Below are 19,001 nucleotides of genomic sequence, written 5' to 3' on the forward strand. Positions count from 1 at the left end.
TTCTCAGAGAAGGCAGGCACTCAAGGGAGAAACTTATTGTTATGAGTTTGTGGTGGGATCAGACTCCCCTAAAAGGGTTCAAATTTCCTGGCTTGAGCAAAGGTTGGAAATAATGCTGGCCAGCAAATCCTTAAATTCCTGGCTTGAGCAAAGGTTGGAAATAATGCTGGCCAGCTTCTTCATGAGGTAACCACTTGATAATGGCTGAGTCTTTAACCCAACCAAAGGTACCAGATGGATCATCTGGAGATTCAATGCCAGACAGCCAAATGGGTGAAGCCCCTCCCCAGGCTCTGATTTTAGCTAATAAGACAAAAAACTAGGGTTAGTTTTTTAAGGATGGCAGTTAGTAAGGATGTACTGGCAAAACTGTGAAGGGAGACAGAGAACACGGCTGATTTCTGTTTAGATCCAAGGCTGTGGGAGAAGCAAAAGACTCTCTTGAAGTGTAATGCTGGAACCTCTTCATTGTCTGCTGTGCCTCATTTCCAAAAGGAAACATAAACCCTTGGTAAGTGCCTGGACCCCTGGAATCTCACACACTGCTCGGAGATTGGCGTGGGGCGTAACAATATTTTGTCATTGCATCTCCACACACACTGTACTTCCTCTCTTACTCCTTCCCGTGATTCTCGATTGCCTGCTTTACATTTGCAAATTCTTGGATTGAAAGGTTTCCCCTTCTGAGAGCAAAAGGTTCTTCTGCTTGTATCTGGGAGTTACTGATCCCCCTGGCTACAGCTCCCCTCGCCCCCCAGCAACCCCCTGAAAAGCTGTTCCAGCAGATCAAGAGACCCTCCGGTGTGTGACTGACACATAATGTGATGCAGGAGGGCTCAGCCAGGAAAGAAAATCAATGACATCCCCACAAGAACAGAGAGATTTTTGGATCCAACCATTTGTCATATTTTGCTCCATTGTTTAACCACTTGGCATTTCTGTGTGGCCTTTTCTATATGCATACCTGATGTATTGCATGAACATTGTTTGCAGCTATTCAAAGAATGCAACTCCCCTAAGAAATGAGTGAATGTGACTAACTTGGCTCTATTCATTTCAGCGAGCCTACTCCCAGCAGAACTTGGCTGGACAAAGCCTCCTATTTTTGATTCACTGATCTGACTTTGTGGAACTGAATGGTTTTAGTTTTGGTTATAGCTAATCCAGGTTGGCTTGAAAATACCCCTATCTCCATCCGGTCTGACTTCACAGTAAACCCCAGAGGCTTTACCTTTCCCTTGATCACTTGCTCCATAGTGGAAGACAGATCGTCCACTTCCAACTTCAGCTCACTCTTCTCTTTCTCCAGCTTTTGTTTGACCCGCTGCAGGTTGTCCGCTTGTTCCCCAAGCTCCGCCATGCTGTCTGCGTGCTTCTTCCTGAGTGTAGCTGCGGTTGCCTCGTAGTGCAGCGTGGCCTCTTCAAGGTCCCGCCGCAGCTTCAGAAACTCGGCCTCCCGCTTCTTGTTCATCTCCAGCTGTGCCGCAGTGGCGCCCCCAGCCTCTTCCAGCCGCTCACTCAGCTCTTCCAGCTCTCGGGCCAGGTCTGATCTTTGCTTCTCCACTTTTGCTCGGGCAGCTCGTTCTGCTTCTAGCTCTTCCTCAAGTTCCTCTATGCGGGCCTATCAGACAGAGAAGCATGTGAGCATAACAGTATAGCCCTAGACACCACAGTGCCTCCATCTTAAGACATTGGAAGTAACCTTTGTGGTAACCCTGAAGCCTCAAATTCAGAGTGTTCTCTCACTCTGAATTTGGGTCAGAACTTTAAATCATGAATTACAACTTGGTTAGATGTTTTTAATCATCTGGGGAAATGTTCTCTGCCATCTTTCCAAGACATCAGACACCCAGACCGCAGTCCTACTTACACTTACCTCCATTGCCCACTGGGAACTACTTCCAACTAATATTGTGCAGGATTGCTCCAACAGTATGGCAAAATAGACATTTTTAAAAGCAAGATAATATTGGAAGTGGAGTATTCCGTTACAAAGAGTGTCCCCTGCCACTTTAATATTGTGAGTAGGGGGTGAAATATAGGGTAACAGCAAGCATTTGTGGTCCCTTTCCGTAATTCACCTCTGTACTAGAACTGTCAAAACTGGTTAGTCACACATTCTGCCTCTGGGCAGCAAGCAAGTTGCAGAATTATTAATGCCACATCCCACCCCCTCCAGAGGGAAGAAAGAGCAACTTTGGCAGCTGCAAAACCAAGGAGGTCATAGAACCTCCATAGATCAGCAGCCAAAGGGACTGTTTTTATTCTTGACAGAGTTTCTTACTTCTGTGCAAACTTTGTTGCCAGTGTTAACACATCGCTGCAATTCACATTGTCTTCCTCTGAGGTGTATTCTGTTCTTTTACTGACTCGCAAGCCCCTAGGTGCTTGTAACCAAGGACAATACACTCAGAGGCGAATGTTCCCTTTCCATTAAGGATATACTGCCTAGAAGCCAATTTCCCTGCTTCCATTGCTTTCTTCTTAAATATATTTCCTTCAAATGTGTCTCTTATTATCTTTCCCAACCACCAACTCAACAAGGCACCTTCTGTTATTAGGATTCTTGTTGCTCAAGAATGGAATTTCATTTAAGCCTGCTTGTGATCAATGGTTTCACCCTCAAAATCCAGCACAACAAGCCCTGTGAAGATGTTCAGTGAACACATGCTGAGAAGGGGAGAAAGCAGACTCGTGCCCACTCTCAGCCTATAGACTAGGGATGGGAAATCTGAGGACCTCCAGATAACGTTTGGCCACAACTCCCCTCATTCCCAAGCCTGACTATGAACTGGGGCTAATAGGAGTTGGAATCTAACAATATCTGGGAGGACTTAGGCTCCACATCCTTCTCTACATGTTCACTTGAAGGTCTGAAAAGAGCCAATATGCATAAACAATGCACACACATAGCCTCCAGCTGCTCTCCAAAGAGCATCTTATAAATTTTATTTTCTGTGTTTGTGTAGATTTGGTTTTAATTTTTTAACCTTTTCTGAGCCTTTAAAATAGGTTAAGAAATCAAAAAAATAGAAAAAGCCAAACCATATGCCCAAAAATCTTTCTCCTCCTCCTCATTCTTTACGTAACATAGCTCTTCACATGACACATAACAAAGTTATAGAATTTGCTAGTTTTTTAATCCTCATGAAAATTCATCAGAATATTGTTGTGAATTTCTCTGAATTAAACCCATTCTTGTATGCAGTTTTGATTGACCTACATCTTTTGCAAGGATTCCCCTAATAGAATGAATTGTTGTGTTTTATTTTCACTAATATATTCATGTTTATGCACACTTTCACCTAATAAGACACATTTTTGTAAACACTGTTTGGTTGAAGAATTGCATCACAAAATTCAGAGAAGTGTGAATTTTGAAGGCTGGCTGTGTTTCTGTTCTCATACTGTTTGGGAATATGAAAATTAGGTAGGTCCACCTTTCAATGCACAGTTAATTTAATTTCTCCACCATCTATAAGGTAAAGGTACCCCTGCCCGTACGGGCCAGTTGTGTCCGACTCTAGGGTTGTGCGCCCATCTCACTTAAGAGACCGGGGGCCAGCGCTGTCTGGAGACACTTCTGGGTCACGTGGCCAGTGTGACGAAGCTGCTCTGGCGAGCCAGCACCAGCGCAGCACACGGAAACGCCGTTTACCTTCCCGCTATAAAGCGGTACCTATTTATCTACTTGCACTTAAGGGTGCTTTCGAACTGCTAGGTGGGCAGGAGCTGGGACCAAAAGACGGGAGCTCACCCTGCCGCGGAGATTTGAACCGCTGACCATACGATCGGCAAGTCCTAGGCACTGAGGTTTTACCCACAGTGCCACCCGTGTCCCACCATCTATAGTCACTGACTATTGGTTCTGGCAGCTAAGTGATAGCTACAGGTTTGGTGGTAGTAGGCCACTGAATACCAGATGCTGGGAAGGAGGAGGCCAAACAATGGGAGAAAGCTGTCACCTTCAATCCCTGCTTTCAAGATTTCCCAGAGCTGTCCACTCTGGAAAACAGGGTGATGAACGTGATGGATGTCTAATCAGGCAGAATTAGACTGATCCCTGTATTGTATAAATATAAGTTTGTAGGGAGGTAAAAAGAAATTATACAAGAAATATGTAACTGTGCGGTATAAAGTAATGGATAGACAAAGGACAGTGAAATTAATTGGAAGTCAGTTTTAAATTTCTTTTCTATAAATTCTATAATTGTGTTCAATACCAGGAGTATAAATGATGATAATTATATTAATCTTCTTATATCTTATAGTGTGGTGGTTTGTTTGATTTTTCTGTTATTTGTTTGTTCGATTGTATGTTTGTTTACTTGTATGTATGTATGTCTGTTTTTCATAAATGTATTTATTTTAAATTAATAAATATATATTAAAAAGAGAGAGAGAGGTGGATGTCTAATCTGACCCAGAAGCTTTTCTTGTGACCTTAAAAGATTTCTAATAACCTGGAATTCAGATCAAATGGGATGACAACCTGTACAAAGCCCAAGGCTTTCTTACAATACAATGTCCAGTATATCCAGTACTGAAAGAAAGAGAGCAGGAGAAATTACCTGAAGCTCTTTTATCTTCTTTTGGAGCTGCATCACTATGGCCTGCTCATCCTCAATCTTGGAGCTCATCTGACTGATTTCAAATTCTTTCCTATTAATGCAATAGATTGGGGTTGAATACAATGGAGTAATTGGTTGCTTTTAAGTAGAAATGCCATCTCAGAACAAACAATCACTATAGCCCTATTCATTTTTTTAAAATATTTTTTATTAAGTTTCATATTACCAAATTAAACACATCAAACCAATTAGTCCAAATTATAACAATACATATCATATAATCCAATTGTTTTCCAAATTATAATTTTTTGTGTGGGGGGGTACCCATGCTTCTTGATTGGCAGGGGTCCAACCCTCGAATATTTGTTCTGCTTTCATATTAAGAATGATGTTTCCAGTCCCCTCTTCTCAATCCTTGTCATTACTCATTTTCCTTTTCATTCTCCTCCGAGTTGCTCCGCAAGTGGGTTGAAAAAAACAGTCACTATAGCCCTATTCAGGTGTTTGCATAGAGCAACACATGCATGCATGACTAACCTCCCCCCCCTTGCAGGGAGGGGTGTTCGTGTATACAGCAGCACATGTGAAGTCTTCTCACCAAACACACAGAATTCCAGGTTGGATGGAAGACCAGCCATCACTGTACATTCACACTGTATGCAAGGATGCCAAGGACAGGGCTAGTAGTCAGCACACACTACGAAAGTGGGACTGGCTACTTAGTGTGGCTCCATTCCTTACCCGTCTGATAGTCCATACAGGAGCTATAATGCCTGAATATGACTCATTCCTGCTACTTTTCAAGGTCCTTAGGAAATTGCTGCCTGCAAATTTGCAATCTAAGTAACACAGAGATTTGGTACCTGTTAGAACTCTGTTGGAGGGAAAAGCTGGTTAAGTGAACTACATTTTGATCTGCCTGCCAAAGCCCAATCTGCTATGACGTGGAGCACAAAACCATACCAGATGGAAGGAAGAAAAGCAGACTGGAGCATGGGGAGTTGAATCTGGCTGGTTGCCCTCCACTTGGAGATAGCAAATTTGGTCTACCTTTCTATTTTCTATGCTGTTACTGTTTTATGGAACTGTCTCACTAGGCAACCCTATTTCTAGTTGTGGCGTGTGTGTGTGTGTCTGTGTATAGCAGGCCTACAGAACCTTTGACCCATCAAGCTAAACACACCCACCAGTCACATATGGCAACTCACCAGGGACTAAACAAACCTCCTGTTTTTGGCTGCTTTCCTGAGACTGAAAATATAGTGGCACTGCAAGATATTATTGTTACTTACTTCTTGCGTTTTACACAGAGTACAGAGCATCATAGGGCAGTGAATGTTTTACAGTATAAAAACAGCCTGTGCCACTAAGAAATCTAACACCACCTTACTTCTTTAACTTTTCATCCAACTGCAGCTTATCATTTTCCAAGTCCATGACACTTTCTTGAGTCAGCTTCAAGTCACCCTCCAGTTTGCGTTTGGCTCTTTCCAGATCCATCCTCACTTTCTTTTCTTGTTCAAGAGAGCCCTCGAGCTACAGAAATGAAAAGGGACAGATATGGGAGAAAATAGCCACTCAACTTTTCAAGTTCTTGGCAGACCACAGACATTTGGCAGCATCTTCAGGTACTGTAAGCCGTACTGAAGTTTAGAGAAACCGAATCCTCTTTTTATTGATGTATACAGACTGACCTCTTTCCCCTTAAGGAACATGCTGAACAAAATACTAGAAAGGGGTGTGGAACCACCTCCCCCTCCCCACCATTCATAGGAACATATGAAGATACCATACTGAGTCAGACCACTGGTCTATCTAGCTCCAAATTGTCAACACTGACTGAGTCTGTTGGTAACTCTCCAGAGCTCCAGACAGGAGTCTTTTTCCAGCTCTACCTGGAGACCCAGGGATTATACTTTGGTGTGCTCTACCACTGAGCTATGGCCCCACCATTGCATCTCTATGTGAAACTTGGAATGCAAATGAATTCCTTGCATTTACCTTCCATTCAGAAACTGAACAACAGATCGACTTTCATTGTCACCTATTTCAATAATAGGTCCAACATTTATAACAGGACAATCAAAGCCACTTGAATGTCCAACCCCGACCCCCAAACAACCTAGGTGAACGAACAGCAGCGCAAACATACATCATCAACTTGCTGCTCCAGTTTCACTTTAGCCTTGCTCAGCGTGTTGACTTTGTCCTCCTCTGCTTGCAGGTCATCTAAGGCCTGCTGGTGAGCTTCCTGCAATGACTTCTTTTCCTTCGTCAGCTTGCTGATGGTCTCATCAAGTGCTGCCATTTCTTCTGTCAGATTTTTAACCTGTTGGGGAAGGAAGACACAGGCCAGAAGTTTTTGCAAAGAAATCTTAGCTCAGAGGTTTCTCTTCCCTGCCCACGCTGCGGTTGAAGTGGACCGAGTGCTATGTATGAATGTAGGACTGATTCCCACAAATAATTTTTCATCCATGCAAGTGGTGCTTGGCTTTTTTGGATATCTGCTCATGTGAACTGAATTCCAGATATCAGGTGGGGAAGCAAGGAAAGCAAGTAGCATACATCAGGTGTCTAACGTGGTACTGTTCAATTCCCAGTTCTTAAAACATGAAAATCCGGGCACTAAATATAGGGCCAGAAACAACTTGCACAACAACTTTCTAGTCTAAGGGACATGATGTAGCCACCTTGTGAAAGGTAAGCAGGTCCGGGTCTAGTCAGTGCCTAATAGGAGATCTCCTGGGAACCACATGTACACTGTCTTGAATTCCATTGTGAGAGATAGACAAAGTATAAATATATTAAATAGACCAGGCAGAAGGTTGCTGATAGCAAGATCACAGATCTCCTGGTTCATAAATCGCATCAGTCTTTATAGGTACTTTCAAAGAATCCCTAGACTGTTCCCATGGGCAAAAACATAGCTGTCTTCTTATTAGCCTGACATAGTATGGGCGGAACATATAGCCAGATCTTTTCCCAGCCAAGAGTTTTGGAAAATTATAGACTTGCATATTGATCACTGCCATAAAGCTGCTCTGAGGGTGGATTTTTTTTAATGGCCAAGTATTAAAGCTACCTTATTTTCAGTGGCATGTTTTTCTTTCTCCACTTTTGCCAGTGTTATTTCAAGGTCATCAATGTCCTTCTTCAGCTCAGAGCATTCATCTTCCAGCTTCCTCTTCTTGGACGTCAGCTCAGAGTTCATCTCCTCTTCATCTTCCACCCGCTCAGTCAGCTCTTTGACTTTGGCCTCCAGCTGGATCTTAGATTTAATCAGCAAGTCACATCGTTCTTCTGCATCTGCCAGGGTGTCTTGCTCCTGTCAGGATTTGCAAGGGACTGCGTTAGTGGCTAGGAAGAAAACTTATGTAGCAAACAGCTTCTCATCCACGAATTTTCTCTCTCTTGAGGATGCGTGTGCTCTCACACATTGCGAGATTGATATATCAATCTCACACGCAGACGAACAATCAGATATGAACAGCTTGGGAGATAATTGACATTAATTGTTCCACGCATTAATTCTGGGCGCCTTCATAACCCTGTAGATAGATAACAGGCCTGAATGACTGGTATTCATTTCTGCCCCCTCACCAAATGTACCCATTATGAGTCCTCTTGGTAAAGGTTAACAATGAAACACACCATTGGAAGATAATGTAACAGCTGAGCAGAGACTATACAGTGGGAGTACATCTGTGGCAATCCAGATGTTGTTAGGCTACAGTTTGCATCAGACCAAGTCAGCATGGCCAATGGTCTGGCATGATGGGAGCTACAGTCCCATAACTTGTGAAGAGCCACAGATTCCCCATCTCTGCTATGCAGCAAAATAAGAGGTGTTGGGCCAAGATAGGACCCATATCACTGCCTCTGTCAACACTGCAGGTGACAGAAAGATTCTTCTGAACATAATTGTTTTCCCTAACCCCCTGAAAAAGCCAAAAGATTGCTAAGCAAGCCTTCTGAGGCAAGACGTTCCTCCTGGTGAAAAAGGCCTGCTTTAAATAACAACAACAACATCTCTGCGTATGCATAGACATGAATGAATATATTAGTGACATAGGGGATGCTTCCAGTTGGGGGCCTTGGATCTAATTTTCCTCTGTGTGCATTTGCTTCCACACATTCTCATTTTTCAGTCATAGAATCATAGAATCATAGAATCATAGAGTTGGAAGAGACCACAAGGGCCATCGAGTCCAACCCCCTGCCAAGCAGGAAACACCATCAGAGGACTCCTGACATATGGCTGTCAAGCCTCTGCTTAAAGACCTCCAAAGAAGGAGACTCCACCACACTCCTTGGCAGCAAATTCCACTGTCGAACAGCTCTTACTGTCAGGAAGTTCTTCCTAATGTTTAGGTGGAATCTTCTTTCTTGTAGTTTGGAACCATTGCTCTGTGTCCGCTTCTCTGGAGCAGCAGAAAACAACCTTTCTCCCTCCTCTATGTGACATCCTTTTATATATTTGAACATGGCTATCATATCACCCCTTAACCTCCTCTTCTCCAGGCTAAACATGCCCAGCTCCTTTAGCCGTTCCTCATAAGGCATCGTTTCCAGGCCTTTGACCATTTTGGTTGCCCTCCTCTGGACACGTTCCAGTTTGTCAGTGTCCTTCTTGAACTGTGGTGCCCAGAACTGGACACAGTACTCCAGGTGAGGTCTGACCAGAGCAGAATACAGTGGCACTATTACTTCCCTTGATCTAGATGTTATACTCCTATTGATGCAGCCCAGAATTGCATTGGCTTTTTTAGCTGCCGCATCACACTGTTGGCTCATATCAAGTTTGTGGTCAACCAAGACTCCTAGATCCTTTTCACATGTACTGCTCTCAAGCCAGGTGTCACCCATCTTGTATTTGTGCCTCTCATTTTTTTTTTTTTTGCCCAAGTGCAATACTTTACATTTCTCCCTGTTAAAATTCATCTTGTTTGTTTTGGCCCAGTTCTCTAATCTGTCAAGGTCGTTTTGAAGTGTGATCCTGTCCTCTGGGGTGTTAGCCACCCCTCCCAGTTTGGTGTCATCTGCAAATTTGATCAGGATGCCCTTGAGTCCATCATCCAAGTCGTTGATAAAGATGTTGAATAAGACCGGGCCCAAGACAGAACCCTGTGGCACCCCACTAGTCACTCTTCTCCAGGATGAAGAGGAACCATTGATGAGCACCCTTTGGGTTCGGTCAGTCAGCCAGTTACAAATCCACTGAGTGGTAGCATAGTCAAGTCCGCATTCACTGCTATTCACAGTCATAGCTATTCACTGCTATTTCGCCACTTGCCATCCAAACCAGTGGGCAGAGCTGGATGGAATTTATCTGGATGTTTGTTTGCTATCCCTTCCCTCAGTCGCTCTTCCCTTGACCTCAGCTACTTACCCTACCCTTCTGTACTGCCTACGCATGCAAATATTTCTGTCCCAAGGAAGTCAACAAGAGCAAATGTTATCCGCCTTAGTCATCATGTTTCACAACGGGCAAAACGGAAAGTTGCCCTTTGGGTGGAGGGGCAATACCCATTTCCATTTGTTTTGTTAATATTGATGTTTTGTGCTAGAGGGCTATTTTATTTTTAGCGAAGTCTTTAGCTAAGACTGACACTAGAATAATCTCATGTAAGACCTCTGAATTATTTAAATAATAATATTTTTAAGACCATTGCAATTACAGTCTCCGACAGAATCCCACACGTTCTGAGATCTTGAGAGAAGAGCTCCTTCTGGCTTGGTTGGTGAAATCTGAAAGTGCCTTCAGCATGCAGCAATTAGGGGAAATAAGCACACTCAGACTGTGTGGGTTGTCGCAAACAACATAGCTAGGTGGTTCACAGGTGAGGAGCAAATGGCAGTAGGGGTTTGCATTAGAGGCCACTGACTGAAATGTCACCACCCATGTGACAAACTTCTCACCACAAAAAACACGCAATCGAGTTTACACCCTAGTAGTGACTGCAGATATACAGTATAATGGGTTATTTTTATGGATTTTCTATGGTAAGGGGAAAACTGATTATTATTAAGGTATGACCTGGCATTCTGATGACAACATTGTCATGTAGATGTTGAAAAAGACTTGTGTACATGAGTAACACTGATTGCACAATAAGCTGCCATCTGGAAACAATTCAATTGACTGTTTCAGCCACAGTTCCTTGTCTTCTGAATGAAAATAATAGTGTCCCACAAGGGATTTAGGAAGATGAACACGATAGTGATTACAAACCACTTTATGTATAAAAACATTCTGTGTACTAATAATAAACAGTCACTCATTTTGGAATGTGCTGTAAGCTCTCAAAAATTTAAAATCTGCATTCTTTGTCATCTTTTCAAATAATTTCTTTGCTAGTTCAACAGCATGCTTGCAAATTGCATGTAAAATGCCACATCTCCAAGTTTAACATCTCCTTGCTTCAGTGGTTTGCCATGGTAACCAACTCAACTGATTGGAATATAGATGAAAAACATTAGTATTTATATCCAATCCTTTTAAGTATTGCAGTTCTTTTATTTGCATGTAAAGTAATGTAAACTAATGCAAAGCAAAACTAAGACGCCAGTCCTTAGTTGAACAAATTATGGAAAGCAATTGTTATTTTCTTTTAATGTACTTATTTAGAGATAAAGATTCCCGAGAAGTCTAAATTTAATACAAAATATACAGGCTGACATCTCACAACTGAATATGAATGTTCCTAATGTCTGTCTTTTACTGTGAGGAAGAAACTTTCTGAATATTTAATTATGAACTGCAATACTGTAATATAAAAAGAACTTCTTTCTTCCAGATTTTGTAGATCAAAAGATTGACAGTGCCCCTTTGTTAATTTCTACATATTATCATGGTTTTGCTAGGTAGTTTGTACATCTCTCATTGCACATGTCCACAGTTTTAAAGAGACTTTCCAGTATGATTGCTCTGAATATAATAAATGCAAGCATATTGCTTGTTTCTTTGCAGGAGAATTGGAGTTTATGTTTCAAGACAGCACATCTATTGCTAGAAAATCACATTCTCTCAACATTCCTATTGCAATATTTAGTCACTAGAAAAACTGCTATTCTTTCCTAAATATTGAGATCGTAATGTGATGGTTGTCTGTCTGTCACAAGGACCTATGGAGCAATCCCTGTTACACCACCAATGAGAAGTGGCATAATTGACAGTGCCCCTTTGTTAATTTGTGTAAGTGTGTGTGTGTGTGTGTGTGTGTGTGTGTGTGTGTGTAATATAATATAATCACTGGGGAATTATATATATAACAACTTTTTAAAAATAAAATAAAATTATGGTCTTCATTACAGCAAGTCTACTTCTACTGCAATGCCCCATCGTTTTGTTAAGTTTTAGGGGGTTTTTTATTTGGAGTTCCGTGAAGAAGCTAGGTAAATTTAACTATGCACCTAGACTTGGTGCTGGTTCACACATGTATGTGATCTCTTGATTTTGCCTCACTTGATTACTCTAAACAGATGCCTCCTGGTGGAATGTGTGAACCAACTCTAACAATAATAATTATTTATTTTTTGTACCCCGCCCATCTAGCTGGATTGCCCAGGTCACTCTAGGTGTCTTCCAACAAGGTATACAACACAACAGAACATCACACATTGAATAATAATAATAATAATAATAATAATAATAATAATAATTTATTATTTATACCCCGCCCATCTGGCTGGGCCTCCCCAGCCACTCTGGGTGGCTTACATAAAAACCAAAAATACAGTAAAATATCACACGTTAAAAACTTCCCTGAACAGGGCTGCCTTAAGATGTCTTCTGAATGTCAGGTAGTTGTTTATCACTTTGACATCTGCTGGAAGGGCGTTCCACAGGGCGGGCGCCACTACCGAGAAGGCCCTCTGCCTGGTTCCCTGTAGCTTTGCTTCTCGCAATGAGGGAACCGCCAGAAGGCCCTTGGCGCTGGACCTCAGCGTCCGGGCAGAATGATGGGGGTGGAGACGCTCCTTCAGGTATACTGGACCGAGGCCGTTTAGGGCTTTAAAGGTCAGCACCAACTGAAAGATTCCTGATACAGGGCTTCCTTCAGATGTCTATGGAAGGTTGTGTAATTGCTTATCTCTTTGATGACTGACAGGAGAGCGTTCCACAGGGTGGGCACCACCACCAAGAAGGCCCTCTTCACTCCTTGCAGTGAGGGAACTGCCAGAAGACCCTCGGAGCTGGATCTCGGTGTCCAGGCTGAATGATAAAGGTGTTCCATGTCAATTCTACTTCTCCACTTTGGGCAGAAAAAGTGAAATTGATAAAGAGTTCATATGAAGGAACTCAAACTGTTTTTTTAAAGGTTAATATTTGGGAATCCTGATTATGTTGCTGGAGCCATCCTTAATCTGGAAGCTGGCCTGAGCTCTTCAAAGTGCCTAGTGCAGGTTTATTCTATCCATTTGGGGCTCCTTTGCTATCTTGCATTAATTCCTTGGTATTTAAAAAGCAATGTTCAATTCTATTCCTGGATCCAGCAAGGATTAACATATAATGGAGGATCCCACTGTTGAATGAAGCAGCCAAGGGCCCATAAATATGGGGTTTTTTACCATAAGAAAGTGGCTTTGTGCCAGAGGGCAAATGAGTGGGCCCCCCTTCCTCACCTGGCTGGTAGTGAGAAGCACAAGAGTTGTGCGTGAGAGCTGGACTAGAAGCAAGCTTAAATTCAAGACTCTGGCTAGGGGGAAAGCTATGGGGTGTTGATGTTGTAAGTTAATGCTGTGTAAAGAAACCATATATCATAAAAACACCACAGTCTCCACTGTCCCTCATTGCACAGAACCCCTGGAATCCTGCATTGCTTGGAGATTTGGGAGGCGTGCAACACTTTATTTATCCCTAGTGAATTCAGTATGGTGCTGCTGGTGCTGCTGCTGTTAACATTATGGGGTGATATTCTGCCTACTTGTTACAACCTTCTGATTTGACACCTCATCGGGGAACAAAGGGTCCTTGGAGGGAAATTGCCCTCTGAGCCAACCTTGGAAGTTCCCACTGCCCTGGAAGTTCCAGCAGAGGAGGAGTCCATTCTGTCAACACCAATCAGACCTGAAGAGGACCTTTGTCACCCTATGACTCTGATGCCTCCAGCCCAGAAGTCCTAGCAGAACCACAGTCTTGAAAACAGGCAAGCCCCTTTGAACTAAAAAAGCTTCCATTATTTATTCATTTCATCTATGAATTCCTTGCTACAAGGCATTCCAAATAAATTTGTAATAACCTGGGGCAGAGCTAGCCTCCCAAACTGTGTAATATTTCTATTTAAGATTCAGTCTGAGGTTACCTGTTGGCAACCCGTCCCTTGCTTTCTACTGGAGCCATCATCACCTACAGCATGCGGACCACTGCCCCAGGCCACCAGCAAACGAGTCAAATCAAACAGAAAGTGTTTGTTTTCCCCTTGGCATATCTGGAAAGGTTCGAGTTATCTTCTCTGTTCCATCCTTCCCCCCCCCCCCAATGCAGAAATGTTTGGCAATCTGTTCTCAGTCAGAACCAGTTCTTGTAAACAACACGAGTGCCTGTAGATTCTATTTTTACTAGATACTGAGCAGCATATTAATAATTGCTCGGGCTAAGTCTTTAGAGCTCTGTTTCACTATTCATTCCACTTTATGATTCATAGCAAGTGCCATGCAATAAAATGTTATATGAATTGTATTCACCATGTTGTTGTTTTTTAAAAAAGTGTGATTTTTCAGCTTTAAAGTGAGGCTCGCACTGTGCGTCTTGATGCTGCTGCCCTCAAACGGGTCTATATTCCAACAACAAAATAATTTTGGTCCACTTACTGCCTGCAGCTGAAGAAGCAGGTCATTCTTCTCCTGCACCAGAGATACTTGCTTTTCTTCAAGCTCCTTCCTCCTGGCTTCAGATTTTTCCAGGGCCTCCTTTAATTTCAGGAATTCCTCTTTCATATTGGCCATTTCTTTTTCAGTTTCTGCAGATTTCAGCAGAGGCTTGATCTTAAAGAAAAGCTTCATCCAAGGCCAGTTTTTCACAACCATAAAAGCTCGGATATTCCACTGGATCACAAGCAGGGCATCCCTGGTTTAAGAAGAATAAGACACTCCCCTGAGCATGCTTCATAGGATCTCTGTAATGGGGCAAATTTATGGTCCATTGACTTCCCCACATCACAATACCACTTTTTATTGTTATTTTTATTTTTTTCCAACAAGGTCACACTTATTACTCATTTGTTTCCTCTTAGGTTACATCCACTCAATACATATAAAGCACGATTATACTACTTTAGCAGTCATGGAGAATCCTGAGAACCGTAGCTTGTTAAGGGTGCCAAACTCACAGAGCTACAATTTCCAGCATACTTAACAACTACAGTTCCTAGAATCTCCATGGCTGTTAAAGTGGTATGAGACCTTACTAAATCTTACAATTTTTGAAAATATTTTCGTGGTTCTCATTTGTAGTTGGTCTAGCCCATGCTGGAACTGTCTGTTTCTTTTCTACATTTTTTTCCATTTTTAAAGCAATGACTGCATGGTTACTTATTTCGTCTCCTGGATCCGAAACAGCTTCAGTCATAATAATGATAATTGTCGTTGGTTAGCAAGCTACCTGTATTCTCCTTTAATCAATATTTATCATATCATGAGTTGCCTTGTCCTTCAAGGTGAGAAAGACAGGAGATAAATGGAACAGGACTGGCAAGTGTCTAATGCTTTCTGTTCTTCTCCATCTGTGCAAAATCCTTTTCATCCCACCGTGTAAGGAAAGGCAAAAACTGCCCCCACACTTCCCCATCTCCCTTCTGAGGGTTATGCCAGAAGATCAATTTCTAGAGAGATGTGCATGTGAGGAATCAGGAAGCATAAAACACTCACATTTCCTTTTCTCTTCACATCATTATAACATCCAAAAGCCTTGTCAGAGTTTTGCCTCAAAGTACCACTTATGCTACAAGGACATAGTCCCTTCCCAGCAAACTTCTACTGTTTCATCACTTGGATTTTCCCCGATCTTATGGAAGAACTTGGAAAGGCATTATCAATTATAGAAAACATTATTATTTTGTGTCCAAATATGTATCTGTCTACTATGGGAAATGCGGGTGGCGCTGTGATCTAAACCACTGAGCCTAGGGCTTGCCAATCGGAAGGTCGGCGGTTCGAATCCCCATGATGGGGTAAGCCCATGATGGGGCGGCAAATACATCCCAGCAGCTCTAGAAGTTTTTCAAGCCAAATCTGTGATGCAGATACTTTATGGGGCCCAAATTTGGACGGGTAATCATTGTAGCATTCTTGAAACTGTCCAAATCCAAATTTTTAAGGACAGGGTGAGCTCCAGTTGCTTGGTCTCAGCTCCTGCCAACCTAGCAGTTTGAAAGCATGTCAAAGTGCAAATAGATAAATAGGTACCGCTCCGGCGGGAAGGCAAATGGTGTTTCCGTGTGCTGCTCTGGTTTCACCAGAAGCGGCTTAGTCATGCTGGGCACATGACCCGGAAAAACTGTTGGTGCACAAACGCCGGCTCCCTTGGCCAGTAAAGCGAGATGAGCGCCGCAACCCCAGAGTTGTTTGCAACTGGACTTAACTTTCAGGGGTCCTTTACCTTTACCTTTACTATGACATAAGCAGTCCATACATAAATACCTTCGCTCTACGATCTTCTGGAACTCAATGCGCATCAATCTGCCTCGGGCTCTTGCTTGAATTAGTGTTAAAATCTTGGCTAATCTTTCATCCCGCATTTCTTCCAAATGTCCCAGAAGACCAGCCTTAAAGAAGACCTGAAATGTATACCATGAATCTAAGACTTACAAATTCAACAAACCCTTGACATGTAATATGGTCCAATTCAATCTTAGATTTCCAAAACAACAGTGCTAACTGGGTCAGATTACTAATGATGCAACTTATACTGGCTGGTTTTTGAATAGCGTAAAATCTTGTACCAAGGGAAGGTGAAGTGACATTATAGTGTTCTGTGTGCTTTGTTGCTCACAAAACAACTCAAGGCTCCATTCCTACCCACCAACCCCTTTCCTGGTAATATGTAGCACTTAGTTCTGTGCAGACATGGCTAGGATTGCATCATAAATTTCTGCAGAATTGGACAAAATGACAGGAAGGATTTGAAACCTGCGGGACCAGAGATTTACAGAAGATTGGAAGAAGTATATGAATTATTTGAAGAGAAACTCTAATCAACGCTAGTAGGACTACAAGAAGTTTTGTAAGGAGAAATATACGAAGTGTTACAAAGTAGAAAAAGATAGAGATATTGGTTATGAGTTTGAAATGAAATAGGGAAGATAAGAAATGCATAGATTGGAAGATAAGAAATGCATTAGATTGGAAAATTTTCAGACAGGATTGATGGAAGTAAAAAATTTGAATAAGATGTAAAAGTATGTTTAATTACTGTTGAAAATGATATGTTAAAAAAACTAATAAAACATTATATATATAAAGAAAGGATTGCATCATAAATTTCTACAGCTCTATGCATGTTATTTTGTAAATGCTTCCAGATGACCTGTTTACTGAATGCTCATCCTGATGTGTTTGCAGAGAGATTGGACAGCACTGGCTATTTAATGAGCATCCATTCTGGAGATCAGGAGATCAGATCATGTTGCATCAAACTGTTTCCCCCCTCTTTCCAGTGAATTATACCACCCTTTTCCTTATTGCAAAAAGTCTGGGGTTGGTTTTTTTTTTGGGGGGGGGGGGAGCAGATTTGTTGCACAAGGCTTCCCAATCAACTATAATTGTGCATCCTGAACTTACCAGTATGCGATTGAAAATAGTGACAGACTATCCTATATCTACCCTATATTACAATACTCTACCTTGCAAAAAGCATATTTTTAAAAAGTCAAAGGAAAAGAATAAAGACATATCTGGATGTTTGAAAGCTAGGGGGTATGTCTCTACCCTTGGCAAGGTTTTTAAAAAATATTATTCATAAAAGTGGCAATTAGTTCTATTCTTTTACATCAATTCCTTTGAAAAATCTAGCTATTAGTAATGATGAATGGCAATTGAAGCATTACAGGTACAATCAGAGCTGTGAATTATATATCCTTGGGTGGTAGACAATTGGTGGTATTTCTGATCTACTTCCTTCCTGTTTTATAATTTGATCTGACATTCAACATTATGGGGTGCATTTATTCTGGCCATTTAATCTGAAGTGCTAGAAAAGGTGTTTCCCTTACTTCTTCACATCGGTTTTCTGAACAGTGCCGGAGATTTTAGCATGAGAAGAGACCTGCTGGATCCAGAGGCAGTTTTAGGGTAGCATAATTGGTGTGAGCTGCAGGGGGGCCCCCGGTGTTGGAACGCAGGGGGTCACACAACATTGCCGTAGATCAGAATGTGAGAGGCAGGGGGCACCAAATTTTAGTGTTGCACAGGGCACTGATGAAATTTGAGAGCCCAAAGTCCACCACTGACTGGATCAGGCCAGAGGCCCACCTGGTGCAGCATCCCATTTCTCACTATGGCCACTCACTACAGAACTAGAACACTTCGCCCACAAAAATCAACAGCATTTCTGGCTAAGGTTTATTGAAATGGGGTTTCTTTTGCAAACCAACTTCCTTGCATGAGTCCAGCTCCTCTGCACACTAATTCGAATAAGCCAAGCAAGCTGCCTGTGAAGGCAGCAATGGTGACTAGATCAGGGGTCAGCAAACTTTTTCAGCAGGGGGGCCGGTCCACTGTCCCTCAGACCTTGTGGGGGGCCAGACTATATTTTGAAGAAGAAGCAAAAAGAACGAATTCCTATGTCCCACAAATAACCCAGAAATGCATTTTAAATAAAAGGACACATTCTACTCATATAAAAGCACGCTAATAACCAGACCGCCCATCGGCCGGATTTAGAATGTGATTGGGCTGGAGCCGGCCCCCGGGCCTTAGTATGCCTACCCATGGACTAGATAGGCTTCTTTGTGTGCTTTGGAACACTTGTCACACGAGATTCCATTTGCCCCTCTCTCAGTGGCGTAGCGTGGGTTATCAGCACCCGGGGCAAGGCAAGTAATTTGCGCCCCCTAACCCATGGATTTGCGCCCCCTAACCCGTGGATTTGCGCCCCCTAACCCGTGGATTTCCCTAACCCCCAGATGTTGCGCCCGGTGCGGCCGGCCCCCCCTGCCACCCCACGCTACGCCACTGCCCTCTCTTTCATTTCCTTAACTAACTTGTATACTGTTCTATATTTCAGTAGAAATCTTAAGTGGTTTACATAAATACAACACAGAACAGAAGCGAGAAAATGGCAGTGGTGCCATTCTCTTGCTGTTTTCTGTCACTTAGTGAAGACTGTTTTACTCCAGGGGCCATTTGCCAGGTATTTTTTTTGCTTTTAAGGTTGTTTTTATATGCCATGCCTGGCTGTGCTGACTGTTAGTCGTGCTGCAATCTTATTGT

General features: G+C 42.5%; 1 protein-coding gene across 1 annotated transcript in view; it reads right to left on the minus strand.

The window, feature by feature from the left end:
• Positions 1-19,001, minus strand: part of MYH15 (myosin heavy chain 15) — an 86,240-nt gene that overhangs the window by 30,523 nt on the left and 36,716 nt on the right. Inside the window, exons 22-28 of the mRNA XM_081859573.1 lie at positions 16,212-16,348; positions 14,385-14,640; positions 7,654-7,896; positions 6,724-6,900; positions 5,962-6,107; positions 4,572-4,662; positions 1,232-1,621 (exon numbers count right to left, since the gene is read on the minus strand). Of these exons, the coding sequence (XP_081715699.1) occupies positions 1,232-1,621; positions 4,572-4,662; positions 5,962-6,107; positions 6,724-6,900; positions 7,654-7,896; positions 14,385-14,640; positions 16,212-16,348 (1,440 nt within the window). The remainder of the gene's footprint in view (positions 1-1,231; positions 1,622-4,571; positions 4,663-5,961; positions 6,108-6,723; positions 6,901-7,653; positions 7,897-14,384; positions 14,641-16,211; positions 16,349-19,001) is intronic.

The sequence above is a fragment of the Podarcis erhardii genome (genome assembly GCF_964252035.2).
Source record: "Podarcis erhardii genome assembly, chromosome: 4".
Lineage (NCBI taxonomy): Eukaryota > Metazoa > Chordata > Lepidosauria > Squamata > Lacertidae > Podarcis > Podarcis erhardii.